We start from the raw sequence: 23357 nt of genomic DNA, 5'->3' as shown, positions 1-23357 counted from the left end.
CTCGCATGTAAACAACACAAGTTGGTATAAATGTGTCCTTCAAGCTAATCAATCCCTCATATATATCTATTTATATAGTTTTCTTTTCCCTCCAACACACACACATGCAGTGTCCGTCCTCTTTTCGCCTGATCAATTTGTTTGGTTTACCTCGATGACACCGAGGGCCCGCTAGAAATATCCTATCCTTAAAATCTTCCTTCCCCCCTCTCCTTAAACGTCCGCTTTGGCTCGGCATGATGAATGATCGCTCGGACCAATCAATTCTATTTAGATAAGCTTGCCTCCAGAGAGGACAGGAAAGGGAAGAAGGATGGATTTTTTTTTGCGTTATTCAACACAGAGGCCCAAGGTTATTGTTATTTGGGCTGCTCTCCAAACCTGATATTTCTCAGGTATGGGGCAGACTGTAACACTTTGATAGTTGTGTTCTAAGAGATTAACCTCTGGGAAAGTACACAGCAGCAGCGTTCATGATGAGCTTAATGACGCCTGATGAGTGCATCATTTACTCACAAAGGTGAAAAACGAAATTACAGCAAAAGCTAATTTATTTATGTTCAAAAGAGTTCACTTTTTCAGTGACACTGACAAGTGGTAACTTTTTCTTTTTTCTTTTTAAATATCCGGCTTATGTGTATACATATACAATGATTTCACTCTTTACTTTCATATGTAAATTTGCAGCCCAGTCGCACAGCAGTTCGTGAAAAAGTCACAAAATTGAATGTGCACATATACACAAATTTCACATTTTTTTTGTGATGGTCTGCACAAAATCAATTCGTATAAAATCCACATAATTATGAACTAGGAAGTATGGGAGTAGTTGGGTCTAAAAATGCAGGACTTTCGCCCAGGAGACCCGTGTTAGTGTCCCGTGTGAAACCAGAAGTCAAAGTTGATTTATTTGTCACGTAACTTCCGTACTTAAGTTACGCCACTTCCGGTGTTAAACCCAAACCGCAACCTAACTAAATAGTTTTGTTGCCTAAACCTAACCAAGTCAATCTAACCAAGTGGTTTTATTTTGAAAAGACCGGAACAGAATGTGACACCGACGTCGTGACGTTCGTAGGAAAACGCATGGAAAATACATTGTTGAAAGTTGTGCTGAACGTCACCAAAAAAAAGGGAAATTTGTCAAAATCAAATAGATTAAATTCCTTTTAATGATAAATTGTATGTAAAGGACTTTGGGACTGAATTAAGAAACCTAAGACAGTTTGATTTTCTCTGATGACTCTGGAACAGAAGTGATTTCTTATATTATCAGATGTTGAAAATGTTAAAATGAGTTTGTGGTTAAAGATGACGAGGAAAAGAGAAGATCCCAAATCACCCCCCGTTCTCATCCAGCTACACTCTGTGGCTCCCTTTATGCATCGTAATGCGTCCTTGGGTGTCCTGAAAGGCACCGAGGGTTCATCGACAGCAGTTAATGTGCAAAATGACACTTCAGGAGTGTTTTAGTGGTGTATGTTATAGCTGATATTCAGAAGTGATGTTTTACCCAACAGCTCCACCCAGTGGCTCATTAACAGCATTACCTGAGGGGAGTAAAAAAAAACACCAGACAAACATTTGTAAGTTTTTGATTGCATTTATTTAAGTTATGTCATTTATAGGATGTAAACTTGTTGCTCTTGATCCCTGCAGATGACCTATTCAGCATCACTTTTAAATATCTAGACATCTTTAAATATGACACCGTTTCACGTAGCAACAAGATTCAGCAAAACAGTACCACAATAAATCAAAAGACAAAAAGTTCAACCATCAACTGAGTCACAGTTTACACACCTTTCCATGATACAATTTCCTTACATATATCTCTCTGAGACTGTGTTTCTCAACATTGTTTGGCGTCTCAGTACAATGTGATTTTGAGGACTCAAGAGATGAAAAAAGGTCAGAAAAAACATCTTCATATAACAAACAAATCTTATTTTAAAGCCTGGTGACCCCATTTAGAGAAACTGCTGTCGTGATGGAAACACTTCTATTATTAGACACCCATGTGGACATATCTATTCATATCTAACCCTCTACACAAAACAATTAATCACCAACCTGCCCCTAAATGAGTCGCTATTTACCTTCCACATTCACAAATGTCACTACAGACAGAAAACGCTTCATCACCTTCATAATACAAAATCAAAGTCCCCGACTTTTCCAGGCATGCACACATCAACATATGATGGATTACACCTGCATATTTATGAGCACAATTTCACCCATTTTCCATCACATTGGACATTGGAGCTCTAATGTAAACATAATCACGTTTATATTTCATTTCCTCGGCTGCGTCTGAAAGGTAAAAGTAGTAAAAGTAGTTGTAAAAATTCCCTCAAACGTCTTGTTTACTACTAATATGTTTACTTCTTTCAGTGAAACAGTCACTCTGGAGCAAAACCTGTGATTATCTGATGTCCTGAATAAACAAATAAAGAGACATGGAGAGCAATCACACGTTTCTGAGGCGTTATGTCAAGGTTTTTTTCCACTTCTTCCTGTGAGTGTCAAGATGATTGACAGGAAGCAGTGGCATGAAAACAATCGACACAATGAAATAAGGATATTTCATTACAACGTTTTCTTCTGTGGAAGCTGACAGTCACAGCGAGAGGCAGCAAATGGCTTCTGAAGGAGGAAAATGAGCTCTTATATCTGCTGCTACACTAGCTGTGTGCCCACAGAATGGAAAGTTGAGGGGATCCCACCACACAAACATGAAAAATACAAATTAAATGTAAAAAGAAAATAGAATTTGGAGCTCCGTTGATGGTCAAAATCTGCAATTTGACCTTGATGGAGACCTATTTAAACAGTTATTGCCATGTAAAAAAATAAAGGTATTTTAATTTTGCACAAACTCTCCAGTTTGCTTTGGATTCTTTTTGAAGGAGATTTGCATTTTATACTTTATTAAGATCATATTCCTCCCTCATGCAATGAGCCCTTCACAAGATTGAATAAACACAGTGCACCTGAAGGATCCAAAGAGCACCTGTATGTGATTACCACAAAGACCCAGCAGAGCTTCGACTCGTTATGTCTTCGTGACTCAGTTGGTATTTCGATCGCCACAGATGTGTCCTAAAGTCCGAGATCAGCTGAAGCTAGGATGTCCATCTCGAGGACAAACAAGTGATGAACAGCTAGAATCCAACGTGTGCATGGTAAGATAGCTGTTTCTATTCTTACTCAAACAGCATGAGAAGATTTGGACCCAGCAGAACCAGAATCCCTCAAATCTGAATGATAACCAACCCCACAGTTTTCTAATGCATTTTTTTTTTTAATCTCTTCTAAGCACTTGCCGTTAGAGACCTCAGAAGACGGGGTTCGACTGAGATAGCCTAGATGTTGCTCTCATAGGACACACTTGTTCGTGATCCTGGCACATGGAGGCCCAGCTCAGCCTCCTTATCCTCGCTGTCCAGCGTCTCACAAACTGTGTGGACTGAAGCTTCGACATCAACGGCGCAATCATTGTTCCCTCCACTTGACATCAGCGCCTGACACACCTCCTCCTCCTCCTCTCCATTTCCGTGGGCGGAGGGCGGGCCTATAGCTTGTCTGTTCCTAGATACCGACGTCCCAGCCTGCCCTGCAGGGTGAGGCCCCGGGTTCCCCGTCTCCACGCCATCCTCCCCGACCGTGCGGCAGTTCATGATGAGCGGCGGCAGAGGGACGCTCCGAGCCAGATCCTCCATGTGACGGGCAAACTCCATTGTCTTGTACTGCGTGACCTTGGCGAGCTCCACCGTCTTGGCCTGCGTGACGATGGGAATGCGCTTGGCGACCTCGAGGGCCTTCTGCAGCTTCTCCGCGCCCTCGGTGCGGAAGAACTCGTTGATGGCTCTCTCGGTCTTCTTGAGGTGGCTGCTGACCATGCAGAGCCGCGCCACGTTGAGGATCATGGTGATGGTGAAGGTCACCAGGCAGACGATGACGTAGTACAGGCCCAGGCCGCTGTCGGTGTGGGCCACGCGGAGAGTGACGGCGTAGCTTTCGGTTCCGTCGGTGGCGTTGGAGGCGACGCAGGTGTAGCGGCCACGATCCTTAAAGGAGACCGTAGTGATGTTCAGGTCGCCGTTCTCCTGGATCTGCCACTTCCCACCTGACATAACAAAACACAAAAGACAACAGAGATGTGAGTTGAGAACTGGAACAGGGTTTGTAATGCATCAAAAACATTTACAGATGCCAAAAAAAAACAATTAGCTCTCATTTAATTTCAATTTAACTTTGTCATTTGAATCAAATTAGCAGACAACACAGTACCTGATAAGATAAACACGGTTTATAGATTCAACAAACAACAATATTATTGTGTAATAATATTGTTTCTGCTTCTGCACCGTGGTGTCAGAGTTTACTGAAAAGCACAACTTAGACTGACACAGCAGCATTCAGCTGATAACGGTTAATGATGCTGATAACAACAAGGGGTCGTGGGATGATAACAAATATAGATAAATTATAAATTAGGACTAAATGATTGAGAAAGAACAGCAATAGGGTTCGGGTTAGCCAGCATTTTTGATACCTGAAAATTGGACTGAAGTCACAATTTGATTGTATTGTGTGATATTAAATGTGTGTGTTATTGAAATTGTAATACATAGCCTCTTGTGATTGAAATAGCATTTTGGTATTGGTATGGTATGGATAACTTTTTGACTATTTTTGTTGTCAAAAGTTAGGTAACTTTTTGGTCTAAAGAAAATCTTTTCTTGTCTTATTTACAATTATTTACAAGTTGTAGCCTAATTCCACTGTAAAATCCTCAATATGCAGGTTTGTATTGCGTTAGTTTGGTTTACGAGACATTATGAGAAAGGTTATATTAAATCATGCACATCAAGGATGATACAATTAAGTCCTATAGACTTATTGCCATTGTGGTCCTTGATGCAAAACCTACAGTAGGTGCTTCACCTTTGTTTCAACAGAATTTTTGGACATACTTCACATGAAAATATTGTCATTTAAATGCTATTTAAATGAAAACAAGTAACATATAGATGTTAAAATATTTCCCTTTCAACCAAACTTAGTAAAGTCAATGCTTGCTGGGCATTTAGAAGTGTGTTGTTGATATACTAGGGGTTTCTGACTGTGTCATTAAAGGGATGAATGGCATCTGATATTGCTATTTCCTCCACCTACCTGCATCGTCAGCCAGCAGATGTCCTTTAGAGTTGAACCACTTGATGTCATCGTAGCCTGCGGTCACGTTGCACTCGATCAGAATGCTGGATCCCTCCTTCGCCACCATGTTCCTGCTGGAGGGGACGCTGGCCAGACGCTGGGAGGACGCCAACTCCTCCACCTCTGACCCATTCTGAGCTCCGTCTGCCGTCCAGCCACCGAGCAGCAGCAGGACTGCGAGAAGCAGGTGGAGTTTCTGAGGTGGCAACATGTCGAATGGAGTTCCGGGTTCAGCTCACATTTAGACGAGACAAACCTGCAAAACAGGAACGGTCAACGGTTACGGCTCATCCGGCAACACAGGATTGTAGACACTTACTTTGAGTGTCTTCATAATCTATAGTCCTGTCTATAGTTGATAAATCATAATCTAATGCAATCTTCAGTATTAACATGCACACATGAATCTCCAGGACATACTAATTTCATGGATTATTTTTTTAATTAAATGCAGAAATTTAAATTTAAAACACATTTTATATCTGGAAGTTCAAGGCCAAAACTGTACTCAAATAAAACAGTATTTTTGTTGTATATTATTTCAATTTTTTGCTTTTCTTATTCCCTCAACACATATTTGTTTAACTACAATAATATATATATATTATTATTAGTTACATGAACTTTAAATGTCAATATTTACATTTTCTTCATTTAATTATCTTGAAAAACATTAATTTATTTTTGGCTGAAATAATAATAATAATAATAGTTATTATTATTATTATTATTATTATATTTATTATTATTATTGTTATATTTATAATTATTATTATTATTATTATTATTATTATGATATCATATTAATTGATTGGTTCCTTTGATTTTTCAATGCCTAACAAAATCCCTGCAGTGTTGTTGTTCCTTAAAAATAAAGTAATGAATATAAGTAAGACATTATGTCCAGGGAGCACAGTGGAGATGCAAAGTAAAATTATGTAAATGTTTTGATAAAAAAAAAAAAAAAAAAAATCTGATACTGTAAGAGTTTTTTTTATTTTTAAATGCCATTAACTCAGTATTGTTACATAAATAGCCTACCTGTCCTCCTCTGGTGATCTGTGAAAGGAATAGCTGATTTAATTAGTTCATAACACAGTTATTAAGCACTGAATGGCCACCAAGCTCCTCTGGTATATTATTGCTGTAGGCCTATGCAGCACATTTAACAAAAGGAAGAAAGAAACCCTCAATATGAAACACCACATTCACCACAACAGACTGATTCTCACCTACTGCTGCTTTGAAAGCGACCAAACAGACAGATCCTAGACCCACATCCACACCAAACAATGTTTGTAACTTCACGTATGTTCAGATATATTCCTTTTCGTCTTATTATAGTCTGTTATCAGCTTTAACACGTCGGTGTTTAAGACAAAGCAGACACGAGCCGTCAGGGCACTTCCTGGTTCAGATCAAGGTGTGTCTGTGTTTGAGTGGGCGTGGCTTCTTCTCCACTCTCCCATGCAGATTGCAGGTAGGTGATTACATATATATAGATTACATATATATTACATATACATATATATATATATATACATATATATAATTATATATATATTTATTTAGTTTGAAACAAGCCGTTAGGATTTCTGTCCATTTGTGATGTCACAAATATACAATATTTAGACCATTACACGGTTTTAAACGTAAACATTCTAAATGTGTCCCAGTTTATTTCCTGTTGCAGTGTATGTTAATAACATCAGCTGACAGGAAGCAAACATGGACCCAAACTGTTGCCTAGCAACGCAATTCCGTTGCAATTCCGTTGAAATGCAATTAAAACGGAGCGTTTTAGGCAGTGGGTAAATACAGGTATATTCAGGAAGACCGTATGAGGAAAATAAAGTGTTTTTTGAATATCAAAGTTTGTAAACATGTTCTAGTAGAAACCCAAAATACAATTATGAACCTGAAAATGAGCACGATGTGGGACCTTTAATAAGATTCACAAGAGAAAATGCACTCACTCCAAGCCCAACCCTGGATATATTTTGTCAAGCACTGATTGTATATGCAATTTTTAAAAACATTTTTTTTACAGTGTTCATTTGAATTATGTTTAATAATTTATTGATGAGTATTTGTTATTTGTATTTGCATTTTCTAGAATAAATTAATTGATCAATTATTTAAGATAGACATGGAAAACAAACAACAAATAAATATTACAAAAGATTTTCTTTTATTTTTATTTTTAACCGGAAGTTGTAGTCATTTTATTTTGGAAGGTTCCGGAAGTATTATTTTGATAATTTGAGAATTTGTCAAATTACCTTGCGAGAGATCGAGCAAACGGAAGTACAGCAGGATTTCCTTCAAAATAAAATCACATAGTCAAATAACATCTATTAAAAATGTACAAAAACTTTTCATTAGTCTCTAAAAACTAAATATATAGATTAACTTCAATAAAGTTCGTGATACATATTCCCACTTAAACGCATTCTTCATTTTAACAGTATTTTTATAGACTTAAACTTTTATTTTGAAGCTGCTAACCGGATGTTTCTCAGTGTGACTCACCAGGTCAGTGAAAACAAACTGTGACGTGGCTAATCCTGCTGGACAAAAAGAACCAGAAAACAGACTCATTAAAGTGTTTACAGAGAAACTAAAAGGTGTTTAACGTGTAGAAACAAACCTGCAAACCGAAATAAAGAAGATAAACCTTTAGTGTTGCGGATTGACAGGAGAGAAGGTGAGTTTGTAGCTAAAGTGTGATGTTTTTCTTACTAAGTTTTGCATTGATTATGATTAAAACAGCCTATATTTATTAAAAACAAACAACTAATGCTGCTCCTAGCTGTGTTGCCACATGGTCATTACCTCTCTAAAACTACTAGCAACTCACAGTAAGGTATGCATGGCAATTAAGATAATACTACTGTACCATAATACCAGGTACAAATCTGAATGTGAGGTTTATGTAATGTATTTATGATGATATCAATCTCTGTTCCTGTGGTGTTTGCTTCAAGAGTATCTACTTACATGCACAGAGATGCTGTATGTGGATATACAGTATATATATATAATCCCTTTTGTTGCAGACTGGACTTTAAACTAAAGCTGCACAGATAACCAGCAGCTGTTCCCTGGGTGATGTTGAAATGCATGCTGGGAAATGTATGATACCAAAACAGTGAACTACATTTATTTATTGTCAACTCCTGGAATCAATGCATTAAAGGTCCCATATCGTGCTCATTTTCAGGTTCATATTTGCATTTTGTGTTTCTACTAGAACATGTTTACATGCTTAAATGTTAAAAAAAACACTTTATTTGTCTCATACTGTCTGTCTGAATATACCTGTATTCTCCCTCTGTCTGAAACGCTCCGTTTTAGTGCATTTCAACGGAATTGCGTTGCTAGGCAACAGCTTGGGTCCATGTTTATTTCCTGTCAGCTGATGTTATTTACATACACTGCAACAGGAAATAAACTGGGACACATTTAGAATGTTTATGTTTAAAAAAACGTGTAATGGTCTAAATGTTGTATATTTGTGACATCACAAATGGACAGAAATCCTAATGGCTTGTTTTAAACGCGAAATTTCTGAATACGGGCTGTGTGTATTTCTCCGTTTATTGAGCATTTTGATAGTTTAACAGTATTTATAAAGCATTTAAACCTGCTTTATAATATAAAAGACATGAAAATCTCACTTTTTACAATATGGGACCTTTAAACAACCCATCTGGACACTTTAACAGTCTTATGTTGATTAAGTCATGTGTTAGTAAACCCTGATCAAAATCTTGAAAATGATCTTCAACTAATCCTGTCTTATGTTCTTTTCAGTATAAACCAGCTTTATGCTCTCAATATCAAAACACTACACTGTATGAAGTAGTCCCATTGGATGCTTATCTGTAATAGTTATATCCTTTGTTTTATTTTCACTTTGAAGGCATGTACTAAGACATTAAGATGTCAGACAGCGAAGCTACAGCAGCGGAGGGTCCAGAGGCGGCACCGGAGATTCAGGATGCCTCTCCCGCAGAAACGCCCGACAGCTCCACGCCTGAGAACTCGACTGACAACTCGACTGACGTGGCCCCGACCAGGAGAGGCAGGAGGAGACCAGACGTCAAACCAGCGACCGAAGTTGAGGAGATGCCGAAAGTAGAGGAGCAGCCGGCAAAGGCACCGGTGAGATAATCATTGTTTACACTAGACAAAACTACAAATATCGTTAAAAAGGGAACATAACTTCTGAGGCAAATGCCTTATCTTACTCATTCACAACTTCTGTTTCTTGCTTTCTCTCTGTCTTTTCTTTCTTTCTCCCTTCCATCCTCATCATCTCTATCCTCATGTCCTCTCTTAGACACCTAGTGAGTCCACTCAGGTGTCTCAGGGTGGTTGGGGATACTGGGGCAGCTGGGGCAAATCCATCTTATCCACGGCAACAGCTACTGTGGCCACTGTGGGTGAGTACAGACCACCTAACTAACCCAATCTTTCAGTGTTATACACAATATGTACGGTGGTCTTATCAGTTATCCACTACAGCCAATCGTCTTCTAATCCCATGCCTAAAGCTTTGGCTTGATTCTACATCTTCATTTGACACAAAGCAGCATGCCATGCAACATTATACGTGTTTATCTAAAGCTTTAATAGTTCAGAATGCAGACCTCACTGTCGTTTTGTCTATTACCGTTAACACTTCCTCTATACTGCCTGTCTCTCCTGTCCTTCCAGGCCAAGGGCTCAATCAGGTGATCGAAAAGGCAGAGACGTCACTGGGAATCCCCAGTCCGACCGAACTCTCAGCGCAAGTTAAGGAAGAGCAGAAAGAGCCCGGTAAGGCATTACTGTATGTTGTGTCCTGTGTGACAAAGGCACAACACTGGGTTAACTGGTCCAGTCATCATGGATCTGTCCATCTATCTGTTGTATTAACCTGGTATAATAGTATGTATTGTGTTTGTTTCTGCTCTTGCAGGTGAATCCAGCAGTGAGACGGACAAAGCGGCAGGAGATGGATCGGCGGCGATGGGAAGTGCGATGGGAATGCTGTCGTCGCTCACCAGCGTCGTCCAGAGCACAGTAAGCAGGAATATCCTGTGTTTTTATTTCGTTTCTTGGAAGCAGAGAGGAGAAATCCACCTTCTTAAGTGCATCTCAAACATCCAATTCATGATAAGAGTTGAAAGAGTAGAAAAGCATCTTGTGTGGAGCATGGATACAGAAAATGTACAGCTCTTGAGAAATGGTAGCATTGAAATGTTTGCAGATATATGATAGCTATATTTCATGTAAGTTGTTTGCTAAGAGCAGGTGTTGTTGTTGTGGATATTACACATAAACGAAAGCACTTCATATTTGCTTCTCCTCACAGGGGAAAACGGTTATATCGGGCGGTCTAGATGCTCTGGAGTTCATCGGGAAGAAGACGATGGATGTGATAGCAGAAGGCGATCCCGGCTTTAAGAAGACCAAAGGACTGATGATCAGGAACTCCACTCTGTCTCAGGTAGGCCGACCGGGGTCAAACATGTAAACAAGGAACTCATTTTCAAAGTGCCGCTTATTTATTTTTGACGAGGGACTGGAATATTAGTAGCCTAAATTTGACCTTCAGCATCTCTAAAAGATAAGATGAGACTACATGCTGTCTTAATATAATAAACTTCAGCTGACACACACTAGTTTTACCTCCTGTCTGTTTTGTCTCCTCTCTTTCAACATGTCTTTTCTCTCCCGTCTCGCAGGTGTTGAGGGATGCGAAGGATCGAGAGGAGCTGCTGCAGACAGCAGATAAGGATGTTTCAGATTCCGAGAAGAAGGTGGTCGCTCACTACGGGATGCTGTTTGATGAATTTCAGGGTCTGTCACACCTCGAGGCGCTGGAGATTCTGTCTCGAGAGAGTGAGTCTAAGGTACGACGAGGACACCTGCTGTGGCTAAATACTGACACGTTGTTTTTACGTCTCAAACATAATTCAATTTGATCTGATAAAACCATTAAGTGTCATTGTTTGTATGCATGTTTTTTTTTGTATGTGTGTGCGCTGTGTAGGTGAAATCGGTGCTGACCACTCTATCGGGAGATGAGCTGGTTCAACTCAGAGAAGAGCTGGATCTCATCAAGGACTCTTTCTCCCTGGTGGAGTTTGATGATGAGGAAGTGGACGAGAAGAAAGGTAACATTTCTGTAAAACGACTATAAAAAAAAAATACCAGCACTGCACCTGAAATGATTGATTGTACATTTCTAACTCCAGATGAAGACGGCTCAGAGTTTGAGAGGGAGTTATCGGAGTCCTTGGAGGGTCTCAGTGTCACCGCCACAGCTGCCAAACTCAGCAAGGTACCAACTACACGATCGGATTCCTGTTCAGTTTTTGGTGACAAAGCCATTTGTTAGCCTGCAATTTATAGTGTTGTTGATGCGTTTGGACAAAACAACAGGAATATATGGCAGGTTAATCCAATCAAATATAACACCATCACAAATGTCAGCTGCAGAAATCACCGTAGAGTTGAATCAAAACTTCTCTGACACAATCTAGATGAAGAAATATAAAGAGATAGTATAAATTGTACAGATTGTATAGTTCCTGTTTTTATTGTGGTCAGCTGGTGGTTCTCAAACCTAAACAATCTAGTGTGAACAGAGTGGTGGTTTTGTTAATGTTGTGGTCTCTAACCTCCAACAGGCCTGTAAGAGCACCTGCAGCCAGATCACTGACATGATCAGACCAGAGACGGAAGAGGAAGAGAGCGACGAGGATGCAAAGAAAACACTTTCTGTAGAGGTATGCTGATATTAAACCATCATTAATGTTCTACATTACAAAGGAGGAAATCATTTGAAGTTGCTATCAGACCTTACAGGTTAAACTCGTAGCTTTATGACAAGGCTCGGTACGTGCGTGTGTGTATTGAATTTTGTCAGGAGGTTCACGCTGCAGCCATCAGGAGTCTGGCGGAGCTGACGGCCCGATCCATCGAGCTTTTCCACAAACTGGCTGAGATGATCCTCTTCTCCAACGGCAGCACGGAGGCCAGCGTTCTGTCACAGTAAGATGGATTTTCTGTTTGGTGACACTGCAGGAGCTGCACTGTAGAAATTCACAATTGTATCTGTACTTAAATTAAACGTCTATATTTATCATGTTGTGTGTCCTCAGGTTAACCGTTATCCTGTGTAAAGAACTCTCACTGCTTTCCAAGAAGTTCACCTCCTGCTTAACAACAGCAGGGGTAAGTGTGACTCTAACTTAGCTCTCTTTATCAAAGAGTTTGGTTCTACAGTTAGATATTTCACTTAGTTTTAATGTGAAAGTAGAGCTGTATATGGGGAATACATGAAATACTGTACATGCAGGGATGACGTATTTTTGTAGGCCAAAAAACCCATTGATTTCCAGACAAGGGAACCGGAAGCGCTAAAATGCTGACTCATTTCCAGGTTTTAGGGCTTGTTCCTGCAACACTCTATAAATGTTTTTTTTGTTTTATGGAGCTATCGAGTTGCATAATGGGAAGTGTAGGATCCAGTGTTTTCAGAGTTTGACCCTTCGTCTATCTCAGCATCTGTTGTTTCAGTTTTCTCCCACAAGTCTCCCAACTTTATGGAAGTGCACTACACTACTTAACTCAACAAAGAGTTGTGTTACTCTTTAAAAACTTGCTGCACAGCCTTGATATAAAAGCTTTTCAACTTTGTGGATTTGAGTTTCTCAGAAGTAGCATCCTGATTTAACACTCAGTAGAGCTGATGTCTGTCGTTGAGTCAGGGAGAGTGAGGCAAAATTACATTTATGAAGTTCCAACTAGTCACATCATCTGAAGTAGTTTGATTTAGAGTTCACGCAGTAGGGATGCGTTTTATCATCTTTATCGTTTGTTTCCACCCACGTGCAACGCACCTTCAGCATTTTCATTCTCCAAATCGCTTTTTTATCGGTTTTGACACATCACCGCTGCTGTTGATTCATCAGCTGAGTGTAATTTGATCTAAACGTTCTGTTTTACAGTCAAACGAGAAGGGAGATGTCCTCAACCCGCTGATAACAGGAGTCTTTTTAGAGGTGAGTGTCACACTGTTACAGTTTTATCTCTATCCATTGTATTGCCTGTATAACGGGTCGGTTTCTCCTTGAAATACGTAAAAAAAAGTCTCAAAAATCACTTTTGATTGACTTTCCAATGCAAACACAAAATACCACAATCATTTTTGCACTGAAATGTTTTTATTGCATGTGTAGTTGTTCCTTTTGGACATGTGAACAACTCTATATTTGATTGTTATTGTCTCCTGATAGCATGAAATTAATGTCATAAATCTCCAGGCAGGTATTGAGTTGTAAAATCAAATTTTCTAAAGATAAGTTACCTTTTTATTTCTACAAAAGTCCTTGATTATTTCGGGGAAACTGCTGGGAACAAGTGACATTACGTCACATCATTGGTAAAAATGTTGTCACCTTGAAGGAAAAAAAAAAGAGGTCATGCAGAGCCTAAATAACGTGTTCAGAAAGATGTTTTGCAGTTGGATTGTCTGTATTTGTGTCGTAGGGCTTTACAGACTCAAGTAGAGTTTCAGAATGATTGAATGATGAATCCTCTTCCCTCACAGGCGTCCAACAGTGCGTCTTACATCCAGGATGCTTTCCAGCTGCTGATGCCCATCCTGGAGATCTCCCACATCCAGAGGAAATCTGAATCCACGGAGCAGTGACCAGCTGACGTCCCCTCTGCCCACCGACCGCTGCCATGATGCTGCGACTCTGTCACAGCAGAGAACTGACACATCTCTAAACACTTTTTTTTTTTTTTTTAAATCATCTACATCAGCTCTTACTATGTCTGGTTTTCAGCTCAGGACAAAATCAGTTACACACCTGAGAGGAAAAGTGTGTTTTTTGTCAAACAGTGTTAACTTTTGTTGCAGTGCTGGTTTAATTGTTAAGCACAGTATATATGGACTCATTGAAGTACAGTGTTGAGGAGGTCTTGGATCTACCGGCTAAGGCAGATGCATTTGTGTTAAACATGGAGCAACTTATTGTTCCTCCTTTTATTCTAACATGTCCACTATTTCTTTCTAGCACTTTGTCCTTTTAAAGGTGCAGTGTGTAGGATTTGGCGGCATCTAGTTGCGAGGTTACAGATTGCAACCAACTGAAACTTCTCCCGTGTGCCAAGCGTGTAGAAGAACTACGGTGGCCGGCGCGAAAACGTGAATGTCCCTATGTAGAGCCAGTGTTTGATTTGTTCATTCTGGGCTACTGTAGAAACATGGCAGCAAGCTCCGTGATGAGCACCCGCTCTGTGTGTAGATATAAACGGCTCATTCTAAGGTAACAAAAACACAATGATTCTTATTTTCAGACGATTATACAGTAAAGAAAACATACTTATTAATATTATATTCCATTTCTGCCATTAGATCCTCCTAAATGCTACACACTGTTAACTTAAAAATCTCAATTCTGCCTCAGAGAACACTTTAAAATACATAATAAATAGTAAGATAAGTTGTATTTTTCTCTTTATTGCACAGAGTTGGGAAGTGGTTTTCTATGCATATGTCTCTAAAACGCTGGTCCTGGAGCAGTTGGGGACTGAGTGTCTTTAGACATTGACAAGTATTGAACAAACAGACAGTGTTGGGACTTAAACATGTGGCTTTTTTTCAGTCTCTGCAGCAGCCAGTCTTGCAGGCCACTATTTATATGGCAAACTAGGTTTTAGCTAAAATCTAAAGCTTTAAATCTCCAATGCACAGATATTTTAGTCTTTGGCCACCTTTGTGTCATCTTCAAATCATGATCAGACAGGCTGTGATTAGTTTACAGTACTGTATCTAATGATGCATGTTTGTAGAGGGAAGTGTAATTATTGCCATGCTTGCAGTTCGACTCTGGGGCGTTCGTTTGCCTCTGACTGTGTATACTCTCTTGTTTTGTGCAGCAATATCAGCTTTAAATAAGTATTTCCTTTCACCTGCAAATGTTTCAGTGGCTCTCCATATTCAAATCACTTCCTGGGTGTTTTTTTTCTCTTTAGCCTCCCCCAGAATTGAAGACTAAAGACTTGGACTCGAGTTGGACTTGAGTCTCTATTGACCACTCTTGTAAATTTCCAGTGTCCAGTTAGAGAAATGTGCAAACATATACAGATTGTAAATTTCAGCCATTTTAATCTCCCTTTTATATCGTCATCAAACTTCAGGTGTTTATTAATCAACAAATGAGCTTCTAACTGTAATGAAGATTGTAATTGTCTTCTTTAAGCCAATGACCTTCAGTTTTATGATATTGAACTGCTAACAGCCGTGTGTTGTGGGCATGTGATATTTTTTCGAGCAATAAACTGTACTGTATATCAGGTATTTGAGATGGATTTTAAATAAATGTGCTTTCATATAGGCCCAATCTGTGATTTGTGTGTTTGAGTGTAAATTGCAGATTTAGTTGACTAGTTTTAGTGTGTTTAAAAAGATCAAAAAAAGTCAATTAATTTGGAAGTGATAACGGGTTAAAATCCTGTATTTTGATTACCTTTGTGTATTTTTCTTAATGCTACAACATACAATGATAATTTAATGTGTGCTTTCAATTTTGTGGGAACAGTTTGTTGAAACTTTCCTGTTTCAACATGACAACACCTCCCCATCCAACGCCGACTGCGAGCCAGGTCATATTACCCAACATCAGAATTGGACATCATTGATGCTCTTGTGGCTAAATGGGAGCAAATCTATCCAGCCAGGTCCAAAAAATCTGGTGTAAAGTCTGAAAGTAGAAGAGTGGAGGCTGTTCTAGCTGCTGATTTATTGCCCATGGTTTTTGAATGACATATTCAGCAATCATATTTGGGTGTAATTTCCATGTGTCCACATGCGTTTGGTGTATATTTATTCATGCTTTGTTTTTAGTTTGTTTCTCAATCCACAGACTTTGTTGTGGACAGTTTGCATCAAAACGGTTTCTTTGATAGGAAAAATAAGTGGTAGTATTCAGATCTTTTAAGTAAAACTTTCAACCACAATGTAAAAATATTCTATTACTATGAAAATTGCTGTATTTAAAACTTAACTTAAATAAAAGTATCCAATTGCAAAATGTACTTAAAGTGTTAAAAGTAAAAGCGTTAATATGACCCCTGAGAGGATTATACTATTATATTATTGGATTATTATTACTGATGCATTATCTGTAAATAGCAAATTGGCTCCAATTACAACAGTGAAATGCTATTTCCATTTCATACTACTTTATACTTCTACTCCACTACATTAATTTGAGAACAAATAGCCTAGTTACTTTTACAGATTGTTATTGTTACAAATTAATATTTTATAGATGAGTACAAAACATGATTTATTGTTACAGATTTAACTGTCCAAGAGTGCGTCATGTTTTGAACTCATCTATAAAATATGAATTTGTAACAATAACAATCTGTAAAAGTAACTAGGCTATTTGTTCTCACATTAGTGAAATACTCAAGTGAAGTACAAGTAGGTACCTTGAGTACAGTACAGTTAAAAAAAAAGATTCAGAATAAATGTTTATTTATTTAGTATTTATGTTCATAAGCAATGCTGTTTATGCATTTTTTCATGTGTTGAAATTCAGTTAATCTTAATTGTGATCTATTTGATTGTCTGTAGATTTAGTACTTGTCATTACACGCCTCATCCTGTAGGTGGCGGTGTGCACATAATACCGCCCAGTTGTGGACTGCCAATATATACACAACGAAGAAGAAGAAGTAGGAGCAGCAAAGAAAGCGAAGAAGAAGAACAACAGCTTCGCTAGCAGCTAGCTTGTCGAGCAGATTCTGAGGTAAAAACCTGTTTTACATACTTTAATACTTTATATAGTAACACGCAGACACATCTACAGTGTGTTCAGCCGCTGTGACATTATTAATAAGAGGTAAAATAGAGGTGTTTTAACGTGTTTAATGCTCCGGTGTTGTTAGCTTTCTGTCGGTTAACGCGAGGATTAGCAACGTTAGCTGCTCATGCTAACCTCAAGGCTAGATAGATAGCATCTCTATTATATCAAACTCTGCCTTTATTAAAGCCTCCAGAGCTACTAAACTCTATTAACCCTTTACAAAGACTCTCAGGTAAGACATGTGGTGTTATTTAGTTAGATAAGGTTAGTGGTTGTTTATAATAACTGTCTATTCTAACAGATATCTAAGTTATATATAAGGTTAATTCATCTTCATCTCAGAGGAACATTAATGCAGTAATTTAATCATCTTTCATTAAAAAATGTTTTTTGTCTTGCAGTTAATCAAGAAGTAAAATATTAGATATTAAATATTATACAAGCTATTAAATACTAGATAAATGCTAGATATTAAATATTATACTGGATATTAAATACTACATAAATACTAGATATTAAATATTATACAAGCTATTAAATACTAGATAAATACTAGATATTAAATATTATACTGGATATTAAATACTACATAAATACTAGATATTAAATATTATACAAGCTATTAAATACTAGATAAATACTAGATATTAAATATTATACTGGATATTAAATACTACATAAATACTAGATATTAAATATTATACAAGCTATTAAATACTAGATAAATACTAGATATTAAATATTATACTGGATATTAAATACTACATAAATACTAGATATTAAATATTATACAAGATATTAAATACTAGATAAATACTAGATATTAAATATTATACTGATATTAAATACTACATAAATACTAGATATTAAATATTATACAAGATATTAAATACTAGATAAATACTAGATATTAAATATTATACTGATATTAAATACTACATAAATACTAGATATTAAATATTATACAAGATATGAAATACTACATAAATACTAGATATTAAATATTATACTGGATATTAAATACTAGATACTAAATACTATACAAGATAGTAAATACTAGATATTAAATATTATACAAGATATTAAATACTAGATATTAAATACTACATATTAAATATTAAATACTAGATATTAAATACTACATATTAAATACTACATATTAAAACACCTCTCAGTATAAGTTAACTCTACATATATTAAGGTAGGTTTTATTGCAGGGCAGGCTGCTGCATCAGACTGCATTAGTTTTAACTAGGTGGTGTACTCATAATGGATATAATGGATGTACTAAACTGGCAACTGAGTGTAGTGCACCAGTAAAAATGCAGTAATGCAACTGGTAATACATGTGCTGGCTCCAGTCTTATTAAAAAAGAGGCTTTCACCCACATTGAAACCCATCAAAATCTCAAAACCAAATTAGAAAAACATGGCTTAATGAACGTAAGAAAGCTTCATTCAATAATACTAAATGGCTATTAGCAATTCGAGCAATACAGCTTTAATTCTACAACTTTCAATTAAACAAGTTTAATATGTCTATTAAATCATTTGATATCCATTTAAAATTATGTAAATATGAAGTTGCTTCTTCTCTCTTGAAAAAAAAAAACACAGTTGGAAGACATCACTTGGGGATGGTTGAAACTTCTCAGTTGATTTTCTTTTTTCATACTTTTGCTGTTTTGTATATGTTTATTTTGTGATTTTTATTCAACTGTTTTTGAGTGCTCTGTATTAGTGTATGCATTATTCTCAATGGTAACCGCAGTAGTGATACTACTAACATTAATCTTGTTCCTTGTGTATCTGATGTTATCCCAATACCAGTGTTGCAGCGAGATTTTAAATGCATTCACCAACTCCTTCTTTTCATCCTCTTCCCAGAGTTGTCTTTCTTCTTCATCACACTGCCTCCCATTCGCCCCCCCATCACAAGCGCTGCAGGACTGTTGGGGTTTTAGCTCTCTTCCTGACCTGCCAACATGCCAGCTGCACTAACAGATTCCAGTCAGATAATCTGTGAAGTATGGGCGAGCAATGTGGAGGACGAGATGAGGAAGATCCGGCAAATTATTCAAAGCTACAATTTTATTGCCATGGTAAGAGATGGGCATCACTCTTAAAAGTCATAATATTGTATATCATAAAAAAGTCATAGTATAGTATGTCATAAAAAATGTCATAAAATGGTCATATTATGTCATGAAAGTCATAGTTTAACTAGTATTTTTCAGCTAATCTGTAGAGTTTTCTGTTCATGTCTTTTATTTTTCATCAGGACACAGAATTTCCTGGTGTGGTTGTCCGGCCAATCGGTGAGTTTCGAAGCACAGTAGACTACCAGTACCAGCTGCTGAGGTGTAACGTCGACCTCCTGAAGATCATCCAGCTCGGCCTCACGTTCATGAACGAGGATGGAGACTATCCTAATGGCACGACGACGTGGCAGTTCAACTTCAAGTTCAACCTCACGTAAGCATACTGTCCTCTAGCACTTTCTAATCTGATATATATCCTTACTTGTGGTTGAGCTTGATGATAGCACTCCCTGAATGTCTGTCTTTTTTTTTTGCTCCTCACAGAGAAGACATGTACTCACAGGACTCCATAGACCTGCTCCAGAACTCCGGCCTCCAGTTTAAAAAACATGAAGAAGAGGGAATCGAGACACTCTACTTCGCTGAGCTCCTCATGACGTCTGGTCTGGTGCTGTGTGAAAACGTCAAGTGGCTTTCCTTCCATAGGTCAGTTGTATGCTTTGATTCAGCTTTTGCATTGTCAGTCCCAGTTCAGACTGTTAATCCTACTGTTTCTTGAATGTTATACAAGTATGTGATCTTCAGTTTCTAGCAAGAAATCTAGTCAGGCTTGAAATTACTTTCAAATTTGTATAAAAGTTTTTCACATCCTCTTAATTTCTATTAAAAAATGTATCTCTATCAATTAGAACTAAAAAAGAATCCTGATTTGTCTTAGTTTGAATTGTAAACTGTTGAAAACATGGAGGTCTTCTCTATATGTTCCTAGAGCCCCCCAAAAAAACTAAATATATGGGCAAAGACAGTGGACAAACATAACCCTCTTATATCTCCAATATTATTTTAAGGAATTAGCGGGAAAGTACTTTAACATTGGCTTCAACATTGAGCCATTGTGACTGCTTGTTGCTTTTTGAACCCAGTAACATCAGTTAGAGCTGGATTGATTTCTGGTTTTGTCAGTCCGACCTGGTGTACCAGCTTACACCGGTTTGATTTTATGCAAACCGGTTGAACCGACATTTGTCGTTATGACATGTTCTGGCAAATTACAAAGTAGCCGACATCGGCACCCTGTGCTGACGGCATCATGGCTCTAAATCCAACTTGTATTGCATTCGTAATAAGCCATAAGACAATGTGAGTAGCATAATATTAAGATTTGCACGGTGAACGTTGTGTTTGTTTACTAGAACGTTGATGTGCTTTTTGGGGGTAACAAGACAAGACGTGGTAGAATTAGTCTCAAAGAAAACTAAAACTGTGCCAATATGGCAGCATTTTGAATTTGAAGCCAGCGAAAGAGGTGAGCCGAAAAGCCAAGTGGACTGGAGTCGCTACACTCTCATTCATAGGCTTTCTCAGTCTCATTACTCGGGAGCAGCTGCTGAGTCAAGTGCGACACCTAATGGTACAATTTGGTACACCAGTCTGGTGTTTGGCTTCATATCAAACTGGTTTGAAAATGTTTACACGGCCCGACCCTAAACATCAGTGTAATCCAGTCCATCCTGACCCTAATCCCTCTGTTCTTTGTTTCTCAGCGGCTACGACTTCGGCTACCTGGTGAAGCTCCTGACAGACGCACGGCTCCCGGAGGAGGAACACGACTTCTTTCTGATCCTCAACCTCTTCTTCCCCGCAATCTACGACGTCAAATACTTGATGAAGAGCTGCAAGAACCTAAAGGTATTCTAGACTGGACACATCTTGGGTTGGTTGGGATGCCGCCTGCTCTTCTTGATCTCCTCCTTCATGTCTGCCCAAATCACAGTATATACCGTCATATCGCCAAACGCTAATTATTTTCATTGTCGATTAATCTCTTGATTATTTTCTTGATTAATCGATTAGTTGTTTGGTCTATAAAATGTCAGAAAATTGTGAAACATGTTGATCAGTGTTTCCCAAAACCCAAGATGATGTATTATTTTGTCCACAACTAAATGATATTCAGTTTGCTGTCATAGAGGAGTAAAGAAACCAGAACATATTGACATTTAAAAAAGTTGGAGTCAGAGAATTTTTGTTTTTTTATTCACTCCAACTGGTTAAACGATTATCAAAACAGTTGTCGATTAATTTCATAGTTGACAACTAATCCATAAATCGTTGCAGCAGAGATGTTGATTCAGCTCTACAGTTTGAGATTGTAGTTGGTGATGGGGTTTAATTTTGTTTTTGTCCTCCACTGGTACATAGGAGACTAAATCATGTCAAAACAAGTCTTGAGCCATCTGATTTTTGTGTGTTTGTGCAGGGAGGGCTTCAGGAAGTAGCAGACCAGCTGGAGCTGAAGAGGATCGGGCGGCAGCATCAGGCTGGATCAGACTCACTTCTCACCGGCATGGCTTTCTTCAGGATGAAAGAGGTACAGTCACACAAATCTTTGTTTTTTAAAACGATTTATTGTAGCTGATCAGCTGGATAAGAAGCCATTTTCAGACAGTTTTTGGTACTAAAGGATGCCCCCTGGAAGTATGTATTCATAAATAAAATCTATAAGGATATCAGGTGTGATCAGTTACCGTGCCATGTTTACCCAACCCTTCCAGATCACAGTTTAATTAATTTTATTATAACTTTGCCCTGCGCATTACCAGCTGCTCGCCTGTTGTGCTCCTCACTAGAGATTCACTGCAAGCTGCTGTGCTCAGCTCGCCACTTTGTAGTTTTTACCCTGTTACTGTTGAGCGTCAACAAGCGATTCTGCTCCTCTGCTGTTTACTATAGAGCTCTTGCGCTCTCGTGGGATGTATACTTTATCATCTTATCAGAATATTTATAGTAGATTATCAGTGTTTTCTTGCTAGATTCGCTCGCAGCATGCGGAGAATATAGACCAGAAACCACAGAGCTCTGCGGCGCGGTACGTCCTATGTGAACAGCCCAATTGATTGTACACGGGCGCTGAAAGGAAACAGGCAGCGCTTCCGTGAAAATTGCGGCGCTTTCGCGGCCTATGTGAACCCGCCGTAACTTTGTGTTTTTTTTAGTAATACAGCAGGTTTCATCTAATTGAAATCTGTTTTTTGTTTTGTTCAGCTTTTCTTTGAAGACAACATTGATGATGCAAAGTATTGTGGGAGATTGTACGGCCTGGGCTCGGGCTCCACCCAACCCCAGAACGGCATCTCCAGCTCGGGCCAGGAGGAGACGAACAACAAGCACTGACTGAACGCTCAAAATCTTCAAGTGGAATACACACTTGTTTTAAAACCCAACCAGCATATTTCCCCTCTGATCTCCCTCAACATTCGATCCCTGAACGAGACTAAATGAAATATTTCTTTAAATTTTTCTCCTGAGTGACTGTAAAATGGACTCACAGTGACATCGGATCCTTCACTGGCTCAGTCGTTTCTTTTTAATCGCTTTTACTGAGTATATGGCCATATATTCAGAACACTTTTTTCCATTTTTTTTATTTTACAGCATTATAGTAACACCCTTCTTTAACAGCATGGGACCAGCTCCTGTATCATACTGTGATTTCAGACCAAACTTTGCCAAAACCAGTCCGATTCTTCAGTTCAGACTATCCTTCTCATCAGCAGGACTCGTCTCTTGTTGCAGGGATTTCATTTTTTTAAGTTAATGTTGGAAGGGCCTGTAAATTAAAATGTATAATTTTGATGAAAATAAAAATGTTCTAGCTCTTTTCCACTTTCAGAAACTTTTAACAGCGGGCGTAAAAGTGTATAACTGTGCTTGGTTATGCATGTTTCAATGGGCAAACTACTGTCGTTCTGTACATTCACCCACCAAACCAAACTGTTCACAGTCAGGTTTACAGATGTTGTGGTTACTGTTGTTTTTACATTCTACATTGTTTTAAACAGTTGTATATTAAATTGTTTTGTATTTTAAATGCAAACGCTCTTTTTTTTAAGTTATGTTTGAAAAGGTTAATTTTAGGTCATTAGAAACTCTCCTCTAGAATGACACAGTAGATTAGACTTAAAGGACCAGTGTGTAACATGTCGGG

The 23357-nt window shown here is 38.2% G+C and overlaps 3 protein-coding genes and 1 long non-coding RNA gene across 6 annotated transcripts; 2 read left to right on the top strand and 2 right to left on the bottom strand.

The window, feature by feature from the left end:
- Window positions 1-1583: 1583 nt before the first annotated feature.
- Window positions 1584-8343, bottom strand: LOC119475662 (microfibrillar-associated protein 3-like). Of its 3 annotated transcripts, none has more exons than XM_037748559.1 (3): window positions 8227-8343; window positions 5185-5482; window positions 1584-4132 (listed from the first exon to the last, which is right to left on the bottom strand). In XM_037748559.1, the coding sequence occupies exons 2-3, from the start codon at window positions 5435-5437 to the stop codon at window positions 3369-3371; spliced, it is 1017 nt and encodes a 338-aa protein (XP_037604487.1). In that variant the 5' UTR covers window positions 5438-5482; window positions 8227-8343; the 3' UTR covers window positions 1584-3368. The 3 variants fall into 3 exon arrangements, with proteins under 3 accessions (XP_037604487.1, XP_037604488.1, XP_037604486.1); XM_037748560.1 differs by lacking the exon at window positions 8227-8343 and adding an exon at window positions 7759-7782; XM_037748558.1 differs by lacking the exon at window positions 8227-8343 and adding an exon at window positions 6459-6659.
- On the top strand, window positions 7760-14094 carry fam114a2 (family with sequence similarity 114 member A2). The gene is made up of 14 exons (XM_037748557.1): window positions 7760-7933; window positions 9152-9393; window positions 9572-9674; window positions 9949-10050; window positions 10193-10296; window positions 10589-10723; window positions 10962-11129; window positions 11270-11393; window positions 11475-11560; window positions 11910-12008; window positions 12149-12273; window positions 12384-12456; window positions 13233-13286; window positions 13835-14094. Exons 2-14 carry the CDS (start codon window positions 9172-9174, stop codon window positions 13934-13936), a joined length of 1497 nt encoding a protein of 498 aa, XP_037604485.1. The 5' UTR covers window positions 7760-7933; window positions 9152-9171; the 3' UTR covers window positions 13937-14094.
- Window positions 14021-14698, bottom strand: LOC119475663. Its single transcript, XR_005203843.1, has 2 exons — window positions 14438-14698; window positions 14021-14385 (listed from the first exon to the last, which is right to left on the bottom strand). It is a non-coding gene; the product is annotated as an uncharacterized LOC119475663 (long non-coding RNA).
- A 2198-nt stretch (window positions 14699-16896) lies between these two features.
- On the top strand, window positions 16897-23246 carry cnot8 (CCR4-NOT transcription complex, subunit 8). Its single transcript, XM_037749417.1, has 7 exons — window positions 16897-17051; window positions 18996-19210; window positions 19390-19583; window positions 19694-19855; window positions 20914-21058; window positions 21630-21740; window positions 22415-23246. The coding sequence occupies exons 2-7, from the start codon at window positions 19094-19096 to the stop codon at window positions 22541-22543; spliced, it is 858 nt and encodes a 285-aa protein (XP_037605345.1). The 5' UTR covers window positions 16897-17051; window positions 18996-19093; the 3' UTR covers window positions 22544-23246.
- The last annotated feature ends 111 nt before the right edge of the window (window positions 23247-23357 follow it).

This window comes from Sebastes umbrosus, chromosome 17 (genome assembly GCF_015220745.1).
Source record: "Sebastes umbrosus isolate fSebUmb1 chromosome 17, fSebUmb1.pri, whole genome shotgun sequence".
Lineage (NCBI taxonomy): Eukaryota > Metazoa > Chordata > Actinopteri > Perciformes > Sebastidae > Sebastes > Sebastes umbrosus.
The sequence above is the reverse complement of the archived record's forward strand: the minus strand, read 5'-3'. Positions and strand labels throughout refer to the sequence as shown.

Excerpts from the sequence above, each read along its gene's own strand:
- cnot8 (XM_037749417.1), top strand. The coding sequence starts at position 19,094 with ATGCCAGCTGCACTAACAGATTCCAGTCAGATAATCTGTGAAGTATGG. Across the intron at positions 19,856-20,913 it reads AAGTGGCTTTCCTTCCATAG|CGGCTACGACTTCGGCTACC; the intron begins GTCAGTTGTATG and ends TTTGTTTCTCAG. Across the intron at positions 21,059-21,629 it reads AGAGCTGCAAGAACCTAAAG|GGAGGGCTTCAGGAAGTAGC; the intron begins GTATTCTAGACT and ends GTGTTTGTGCAG.
- LOC119475662 (XM_037748559.1), bottom strand. The coding sequence starts at position 5,437 with ATGTTGCCACCTCAGAAACTCCACCTGCTTCTCGCAGTCCTGCTGCTG. Across the intron at positions 4,133-5,184 it reads TCTGCTGGCTGACGATGCAG|GTGGGAAGTGGCAGATCCAG; the intron begins GTAGGTGGAGGA and ends TTGTTATGTCAG.
- fam114a2 (XM_037748557.1), top strand. The coding sequence starts at position 9,172 with ATGTCAGACAGCGAAGCTACAGCAGCGGAGGGTCCAGAGGCGGCACCG. Across the intron at positions 11,394-11,474 it reads GGAAGTGGACGAGAAGAAAG|ATGAAGACGGCTCAGAGTTT; the intron begins GTAACATTTCTG and ends TTCTAACTCCAG. Across the intron at positions 12,009-12,148 it reads AGAAAACACTTTCTGTAGAG|GAGGTTCACGCTGCAGCCAT; the intron begins GTATGCTGATAT and ends GAATTTTGTCAG.